At 37.7% G+C, this 10,308-nt stretch overlaps 1 protein-coding gene across 2 annotated transcripts in view; it reads right to left on the reverse strand.

The window, feature by feature from the left end:
- The window catches only part of traf4a (tnf receptor-associated factor 4a), a 40,579-nt gene extending 32,299 nt beyond the window's left edge, over window positions 1–8,280 (reverse strand). The window contains exon 1 of one of the 2 annotated variants that reach the window (XM_079611521.1): window positions 7,766–8,278. In XM_079611521.1, the coding sequence (XP_079467647.1) occupies window positions 7,766–7,908 (143 nt within the window). In that variant the 5' untranslated portion in view covers window positions 7,909–8,278. Of the gene's footprint in view, window positions 1–7,765 lie in introns of both variants that reach the window. The other variant, XM_079611520.1, reaches the window with a different exon arrangement.
- Window positions 8,281–10,308: the final 2,028 nt, after the last annotated feature.

Consider the following 10,308-nt stretch of genomic DNA (forward strand, 5'->3'; position numbering starts at 1 on the left):
TTTTTATGAAAAGACATGATAAGTTCTGGCTGTAATATGTCATGTGGCATGACTCACAAAAAAACATAATATTTATGAATTACTCATTTCTGATATTTATTTATTAAAATTATGAGCATGTCTTTAATTTCTAAATTAAAAATAAAATTTCTTAAAGGCATAAAGTAAAAAAAGTCAGCGTGATGCAACTTTTTATAATAAAGAATTCAATTATTGATAAGACAACCTTGCTAAGTAAATTCTAACAAAAAAATATTTTAACAAAACTGCTAGAATGTTATAAACTGAATATTGAAAAACTGTCCGCCAAGTCATGTGGTGCGACCAGCATGCAGAAAAAACAACAACAGGAAATGATATCACAGAGTCTCCCGAAAATTGAATGAATGAATTTTGTCGAGATTCAAGATGAAAATAAAATAAGAATACTTTATACTTGATGGTTACACTACATTTGACTCATTAAATGTAAACTTTTCTTTTAAAAGTGTTTGCCTCCTTGGATCTCATCTTATCTGTCGTGGACCCAGCTAACAGATGACTTATATGACCAGTGGCACCTGTGAGAGGATGTGAGGGTCTTTGATGAGGCCGTGCAGGAAGTGAGAGAGGATGCCCAGTCACTATTCATCTGACTCAATGGCATGAATCCTGAGGGGGGATGCAGACTCCCAGCTGTCATACCCAGTCTGGCTTCCTCTCAGTGCTGGGCACCAATGCTTCCTCTAAATCTCCAATTCCTCAAAGAACCTCTCACTATATGGGACAGGCCAAAGAGGCTCCTTTCTGTATCTCAATAGACAGAGGGCAATTCATTTGAGCTTTAATGTAAAAAAGATGTTGTTCACACAGATGGCCCTGGCTGGAAAGAAGTCAATCTTTCTTTTCCCACTTTGCCCGTCACCAGTTACCCCGTTCTACCCCGATTAAACCCATCCTTCCGTTGCAAGGCTTTAGTGTGCACATGTTACAGACCATCAGCTCTCAAGAGAACGCAGGAGGGCTTGAGTTCAATAGAAGACACAGAGAACTCTATTCAGACTCTCTATGAAAAAACACATTCTGTTTGAGAAAATTAGGCTGTGAAAACTGAAGCTAAGGTTTTGTGCTCCTTACACCAGGATATTCACATTCTGTACTTTCTTTGGATACAAGTAGCTTCTGAGTGGCAGCCTTTTCACGCATGCCTTTTCATAAGGTAAGATACTACAGGTGAATATGGTAAATAAAAAAAAATACTAATGTAGCTATCACCATACTTCCCCAGTTGATTAATCACAATACATTAAGACAATTGTTTTTGTATTTCAAGTTTTCTGAAATGTTATGTTTAAATATACAAATAAGGGTAGTTCAATTCTAATTAAATACTAATTTGCTAATTTGAGTGTATGAACTTGTGTCTAACATTCCACACACTTTGTTTTTTCGGTTAATTAGGTGGTGCCTCACCCAGGTTTTTGAAGTGCAATTTTAATAGTTGGAATTTTCAGTTTAAAAATACTGCTTCCACTATTTGTAGTACAAAACGGCAGAATAGTGTGCAAATTGGGACACACCTAATGCGTATTGAGAGCAGAATATGTACACAAAAAGTTCAGACCCAAAACAAACAAAGCCAAAGCTTGAATAAAAGACTACAAACCAATAACCATTATCTCACAAAGCACCAAATTATAACATTCCGGAGTTTATTTGACTCGACTCGCCTAGTTTAAACCATTGATTTATGACATTAAGGGTGCCCTTGTGTGCAGTCAGAGATGTTAGCCCACATTATGAGAACTTCTTTTGTGTTATGCCGGTGAACCAAATGCCCTCAGTTCAAGGTTCATCTACTCTGCATTAGCGTCACAGTCATGTGACTTGAGCTGATTGCGGAGTGATAAACCCTGTGGGTCGGCCCCTCCTGACCCTCCCGGCACTGATTAGCTCTTCTGAGACAACCGCCTTCCTTACACATTCCTTCTTTAGCGGAAACACGCTTCATTTACAACGCAAATAGCCAACAGTCAAAGCGCGTTGCCATGAATGGGACAAATCCGATGCTTTCAGTTTCAGACCTGAATCGAGTTTTACGGGGCAAGTCTATAGGTGTACATGTAGCGTGAGACTCAACCTGAAGTAGCTAGAGGCCCTTTTCCAATAATGCTTAAAACGCAGCAGATGGTGAATCATAGTTGGGTTTTGTTGTGCAAGAGCATAACCCATGTAAATCCTTGCACATATGGCAACATTTCCCAAAGTAACGGCAGGTCTGAACTGATCAGAGACGTACTGAAATTACGGATGGAATAACTTTGAATGTGTACTGTACACAACAAAGAATGAGTAAACACACGGTTATCACGCAATGTAAACAAAGAAAGCACATACTTATCTTGATGATCTGCCATGCGAGTTTGTGATTCTGACCATCACAATACTCATAGACCACGATTTAAACATCCACTACAAAATAATTCAACAAGTAATGCTTAATATAATGTTTAGTTATAATGTCAGCGGTTCTCAACCTTTTTGACTCCAAGGTCCACCAGTGATAGCATGACAAAAATAAAATAATTCTTATAATATTTTTTTATAATTTACAAGACATTTCGAGGTCTATAAATCACACTTTTAAAATGAATCTACCTCCTATATCCAGGTATCCAATACTGTTGTTTTGTCTAAAGCCGGGTGCACACTGTACAATTTTGGCCACGATTTTGCCGTCTGAGATAATTGTTAAGAATCGTAAAAAAATCCTCTAATCCTAGGCCAAAACCTGAAGTCTTTGGTTGTTAGTTTGACATGTTCGCCGACAGCAGATCAATGACTGATGTAATCAAATTTGACCTCAGATGAAATTCTGGCAGTATCAGAAGATTTGACACACAGTCCTGCAGTGTGGCTTCTCCCACGACAACCGTCAAATCAAAAACCAATAGGAGCGCAGAACCTGATGACACAATTAGTGAGACAACCACAAACCACCACTTGCTCCACACACATTGTCTTCGCTTTTTTCCCATTTTTCTTTTCAAGACAAGCCATGATCAAAATTAACGCTAAAAATATTTTTTGTTACCATTTAAGGGTGTGTTCACACTTAGCATGTTTGGTTCGATTAAAACTAAATCTGTTGCGATTGCGGTTCATTTGAATAAGTGTGAACGCTGCCATCCGAACCCTGGTGCGCTAAAAAGATCCTTCCAAACAAACTCTGGCACGGTTGAAACATGAAACATGAACGCAACACAGACCAAAGACATGTTACGAACCAAAAACGAGACATGATGTCACAAGATGCAACCCTAAAATGGACATCAATGGAACAATGGAATTTTCTCATCATAGACGCTATGTTGAACATCAAAGTTCAGTACAGGCACCAGAACCATGTCTCCTCGCAGCAGATCTTCGCTTGCAGGGACGTGCAGAGAGTTCCTCAGGGGCAGGGGCTCAAATATAAAAAGGGGCATATATATATATATATATATATATATATATATATATATATATATATATATATATATATATATATATATATATATATATATATATATATATATGTGTGTGCTTTGCATCACAGAAATAAATTATATTTTTAAAGTATATTAAAATAGAAAACCATTATTTTAAATTGTAGTTTTTTCTGTATTTTTGATCAAATAAATGCAGGCTTAAAGCGCATAAGGGACTTCTTTAAAAAAAAAAATAGTATGTGTGTGTGTAAAAATAAAGTCACCATTTCGCGTGTTGTTGTCAGGCACTGCAGCCTACACTTCACATAATAGGCCTGCAGTAGGCCTGGGCTTCATATAACAAACTATGATAGTTTCATTACTGCTACTTTTGGTGCTGGTTTGTAGTCAATTAACATCCATTAGGTCAACGACGGAGATTCAGATCACTTCAATGTAAATTCGTCTGTCCATGTAATTTTCAAATTATTTATTTATAAATGACCGTCCAATGATATTGAACTTCTTGTGCCAGATGACGATTGGTCGGTGTATTATGCATGACAAACAGGCTTCAGCGAATTAAGTAATATTTTAAAATATGTGTTATGCGGATTTTTAATTGAATCGACACGCAACCTTTTATTATAAAAAAGAATAATAATAAATAAATAAAAAGCTTTTTTTTTTTCTTCTGCCGTCGAGCCATACTCACTGAAAGACGCTCGAGAGCATCGGTTCCCAAGCAGACTGTGTGGGATACCTACGTGTACACTAGTACATTTTCATTTTAAAACGCATAACTTTTGCTACGGTTATGCCCGCCGCCCACACACTACTCCGGAGTTTTAGACCCTCGAAAACGGAGACCGCCAGTCAAGACCGAAGCAAGACACGCACAACTTGACGCAACCCATAGCAACGCGTTATAGCAACGACACCTCAGACTGACAGAAACGTACAAATAAACGTGAATTTAGGCTACTTTAGTCTTGTACACATTGTCATATAAATTATAAGCAAATGCATTTTGTTTTATTGACCACAATATTATCAATGATATTTGTTTGAGAAGGGCACTTTTGATTAATTTTGAAAAAGGGCAGGGGCTCGAGCACCCAAAGCCCCCCCCTCTGCACGTGCCTGTTCGCTTGTGTGTGTGACGGAGAGATTCCTGCCGCTGTTTTGACTCCTTTAGATATTTTATAAGCTCTTCACGAGTCCTTCCCTATGCCATTAGGTTCTGTGTTAAAATGCCAAAATGAACGCTAAGCATACAAGGAGTACATTTTTTTTTGGTCCAGACCAAACTAATCAAGCAAGCGAACTGAACTACAAGTGTGAACACCCTAATGCAGCTCAGTCACCGAACGTCATGGATTGATGATGTAAAACTCCATGAGTTTTGGTGCGTGCGTGCGTGCGTTTTTAACGCGCCTTGACTGTCGTACAGTCTGACATTAATGACAACTGAGATCCTACAGTGGCTACAATGGCTTACAGTCATGTTCATACAGTCTGACAAGAAACAATCGTAGACACTATTATAAACCATACAGTGGGCACCCGGCTTTATTTTAAGTAATCTTGAGGTCTCCTTGGAAATTTGTTAAGGCCTCCTAGTGGGCCCCGGCCCTCTGGTTGTGAACCACTGATCTAGATCAATTATTTGAGTTGTGGAGGATCAAATTATTGTAGTTTTAATGCAAATCTCAAAAGACCTTTCTAAAAAAGGAACTGCATTTTGTGCTTCTAGACCCTTTAAAAAATGCTTAATCGAGTAGCTTTAACTAGTGTTAAAAAGTCACTCATTAGCTGGTGACATACGTTGGTAAAGAAAAGAAGGTTACTTATAAAGAAAAGTAGATCAGATTTCTTCCCAGTGACACACTAATGACCCAATGACTCATATGCACTGTCTGCTTTCATTTAGTCTTACATGATACGTCTTTTATTTGTATTATCTCAAGCAATTCTGAGAATATAATTCATAGCGTTCTAAAAGAACCTTTTTCCTATGTAGGCGTGAGAGGAAAGAGGTTTACTGAGAATAGAACAAACATAAACACACAGAGCCTTAGGCAAAATGCATCATGTGCTTCCATCTTCCTCCCAATATCCAAAAACGTACATGATAATTCAGTTTCTATGAGTGTCTATCTATAGTGGACCTTGCATTCACTGTAATCTGAACGAGATGCAAACCTGACCTGAAACCTCTTATCTTTCACCGTAGCATCAGCACAAGTTCTGTTTATACTCCACAACATGCAGACAGGAAAGAAACAAAACCTGTTTGGATATGTGGAAAAACTAGATAAGATCTTTGTGACTTGTATTGTGCCTTTGTTGCAATTGTTCAGTGTTGAATTGATCATGTATATCAAAAAAATCAATTCATGCACTCATGTTTCTCTGCTGTGTCCGGATATTAGTGTTGGCATGATACAATAATCTGTCAACTTTCTAAATATAAATACAAAGATATTCTGTTATAGTGTGATCTATTTGCACTGACATCCTATTCAACTGGCTTCCCACAGGCCAAACCAGGCCCATGTAAGGCTGCCTGCCAGATAACTCACCTTGTTCAAAAGTTTGTGTTCAGTAGAATTTTCTAAAGAATTTAATACTTTTATTCAGCAATGACACATTAAATTGATCAAAAATGTCAGTAAAGACATTTACAATGTTTTAAAAGATTTCTGTTTCAAATAATAGATAAATCTGCCATGGTTTACTCAAAATATTAAGAAACATATTATTAATATTAAACATAATATTATTAAACACAAAATGTATTATGTTTCTTGAGCAGTAAATCAGCATAATATAATTAATTCTGAAGGATCATGTGTCACTGAAGACTGGAGTGATGATGCTGAAAAATCAGCTTTGCATCACAGGAATAAATTATATTTTAAATTGCAATAATATTTAATAATATTGATTCAAATAAATGCAGCCTTGCTGAGCAAAAGAGCATAACACTTCTTTCAAAAACATAAAAAAAAAAAAATATTACCAACCATAAAGTTTTTAATAACCGTGTATTTAGTACCAATACTGCAACTTATTTTCTCCCAGACTTCTTTCCTTATGGTGAAAACTTTTTAATTTTTTTTATGCATGATTAATGCTGTCAATGTCACAGGTGAGAAGAGCATCTCAGCTGTCAAACATTTAGTATGTCATGTTTACAGTGTCATCATGTAATTCCCCGAGCAAATAAGTAACCAAATGACTTGATGATACTTACATAACATTATACACTTAGTAGTGAAGAGTCATTTAAAGGGCACTCCTGATTTATAACTGTTAACTGTGTTCTTGTTCTTAATTTCCTGGTAGTTTAAACTGACAGCTATAAAACCGATGTTTAATATACATGTCGACAAATATTACAACTGTTATTTAAGTTATTTTGTTGGCCTGCATGCCGTAACACATTTTTCCATTTGACTTGTTATTAAGTTTGAGCATGTCTATTTTATGCATTAAGTCATTCCTACATGACCTAGCAAACAAATCATATATAACACAAATTAGTGCTGCGTGAACGGCCAGTCTTCCAGCACACTGATTCCAATAAAGGATTCACTTCCCAACCCCACACGTGAGACTGACTGCCCCCCTCAAAGAGCCTTGTAGTGCCTCAGGTCAAAATGACAGACAGGGCCAGAGCTGAGGGTCTCTACTGCCTGAACACACACACACACACCACACACACAGGTCTAAAAATATATTTCTCCCACGTTTATAAAAGGTAGACCACAACTGGACAGGCTCAAGGAAAAATATTCAAAATATTTTCTCCACAAGTAGGCTATTTATTTTCTGAATGTGACAGGAACTGCTCCGCTAGTGATGGCCCTGCTCTTATTTGGTATACAAGCTGGAACTACTGCAATAATGTAGCAGTGCAGATTTTGATAGTAGGATTTCATTAAACAGTTAACCCACCTGTCTTCTCTTTTTCTAAATGGTTAATGTTGCATTTCCCTCCCATACACACCCATCTGTCTCGTGACACTAAACAGCAACTAACTTCATTTGCAGTTTATTTGCATTCAGAACACCCCCAGTATCCCATTGGCCGGCAAATAAACTCAAGGCCTACGGGCAGAAATACAAGTGTCAACTGTCTGTAGCGCAAATATGACTGACTGCCATGTGTTGAAACAATGAATGATGAAACTCATTCGAATACACTCCACTGCTTACAAGGCTGGTTGTGTGTGTGTCCTATAGCGTAGTTGTTGTTGCCACAGCTCATTACTTACGCAAATATACGTTTCTCAAATACGGTTCCTTACCTGAGAAATTCCTGCAGACAGGTATCGCAGAATCTGTGTCCACATGTGGAAACTTGGACGGGTTCCCTCATTGCTTTGCTACACAGAGGACACTGAAAGCGTCTCTTGGGCTTCTCCAGGAACTTATAGTCGAACCCCGGCATTGCTGGTTTTTACACTAAGCGTCTATAGAGACTGTCGTCTTGTTGTCCTCTGCAATAAGGCGCTGACAGAGCGCGTATGAAAACTGATATTCACTTGCCAACGACACACAGGCTCGCGCTCCCAAACCGTCGGTATTGTTCCTTCTCAGCTTCCTCTTTCGAGCAACACGGCTCGATCCACCATCAGGAATGACAGCTTAAACCCGACGATCTGTCTGTTTGACGAGGCTGTCAATGCAGCGCTCGAGCTCTTTGATGAACCGAGATGATGCGCGCGATGAGAAACATTCACAGCGCCTGTCGTGAATAACACTGACAGCCTGGAGACAAAGCTCGGATCCCATCTGTTTAGGTATATCAGGCCCCACCCACTATTCATGAGGGAGGAGCCACGTTTAAATCCCTCTCAGCCCCGCACAAATCAGAAGGACAGGCTTATTTACAGTTATTTACAGTAATACTGTCTGTGAGCGTTATAATGTAGCCAAGTAAGGGATTATTTTAATCGAATTTATGCCAGCAGCCGGAATTTCTCTTGAGGTCCCTCTCGCTATGTGTTTTAAACAAAACGATTGTTGTGGTATGTGCAATGTATTTTCAAGTCAAAATAGGCTATAACCTCTGTGGTTACACTTAAAATGTTGTACACTTAAAAATAAAGGTTTCAAAAGTGGGTTTTTGCAGTATGCCATAGAAGAACAGTTTTTGGTTCCTCAGAGAACCTTTCAATGAACAGTTCTTTAAATTGTGTGAAGATCAGTTTAAAGAAACCTTTTCCATTTTAAAAAAAAGTTAAAAACTTTTTTGAATAGGAAAGGTTCCATGGATGTTAAAGGTTCTTCGTGGAACCATCATGTCAATAAAAAACCTTTACTTTTTTGAGTGTATAAAAAATATTTTAAAATGTAGGCTATGTGTGCTTATTATGTAAAAAATCCCCTTCCCCATTATTCACATCTTGAAAAACCTATACAGAAGTTGTATTCCTGCCCATTTGTAACATATGAAGATATTTTTTAAATATTAGCCTAGATGTAGGCTAGGCCTACATATCTACACGCAGTAGCCTATTAGAATATCAATAACGATATAAAAAGCGAATAAAGAAGAAAAGTTTTTTATTTATTAAATAACACTGCAAAAGTGTGCATACAAAGGCAATCACTGGTAACAAAAGGTTGCAGAGTTATTTGTAAGGCAAACGACTCCCTCTATCGGTGAAAAGCGCACGACATTCGTGCAAGAGCAGACATTACGTCAACAGAACAACAACAGCAACAGAAATCATGGAAATAAAGACGGTTTATTAGAGTATGACTATTTAATAGCTCGGCTTCGTTTAAACATATTAAACTCTCGTCAACGGTTAATATGTTTTGCATGGAAAAGCGCGCGCTGCATTAATGACCCGCTCTGAGCATCACGTATTGCACAAAAATTACATCATAGCATGATGGACGCACGAGCTCTCGATGGGATTCAACTGAAAATAAAACAAGAATATGCTTTTTAATATGCAATACATTAATATGCATTCATATTAGAATTGTTCTAGCTAAAAAATAGCATTACTAAACAGTTAAATATAATCGTCAATGATTATAATTACATTAAAAATAAAATATTATTATTATTGGAAATTCTAAAAGTATATTTAGGGCCCAAGCCTTGAAAAGGCGAAGGCCCTATTGTTTTCCTTCGGATTATTATTATTATTATTATTATTATTATTATTATTATTATTATTATTATTATTATTATTATTATTTTTCTTACGACTATTCGGGCACTTTTGGGTCTCTTAACGTGCTCAAAAACTCTTGAAACTTTGCACAAATGTCAGAACCCGTGGCCATTAGAGCCGGACTGAAGCTGGTACCCGGGCGTGGCAGGGGGGCTCGACAGCGCCCCCTGGAACACGGTCCGAAAACTTGGTCCATAAATCAAACACGCTTGCATGAAATAATATGAAACTCGGTACACTTATAGATCTCATCGGTTCATATATCCTTCGTGCTTTGACTTTTTACCCCAGCCCAACAGGAAGTCGGCTATTTGGCGTAGTTTAAAAAACACATGCAATGGAATTTAAAATACTCCTCCTAGAAAATTCAACCAATCAACACGAAACTCGGTGTGCATGAAGTCAAGACATGGAGGATGAAAAATTGCCAGGGGATTTTTGATATCTCGAACGGTTTGGCCGTGGCGAGGAAACGAATTTATGGCGAATATTGGAAACAGGAAGTGTGTTATAACATCCTCATACATTAATTGATCTGGATGAAACTTCAGCAGTGTGTTCGCTGTAAGAGGCCGATCACATGGATGTGACTATTGTGAGTCAAAGTTATAGCGCCACCAACTGGCAGCAGGAAGTGTGTCACTTTCAAAATGCTT

Source organism: Phoxinus phoxinus (genome assembly GCF_949152265.1).
Source record: "Phoxinus phoxinus genome assembly, chromosome: 4".
NCBI lineage: Eukaryota > Metazoa > Chordata > Actinopteri > Cypriniformes > Leuciscidae > Phoxinus > Phoxinus phoxinus.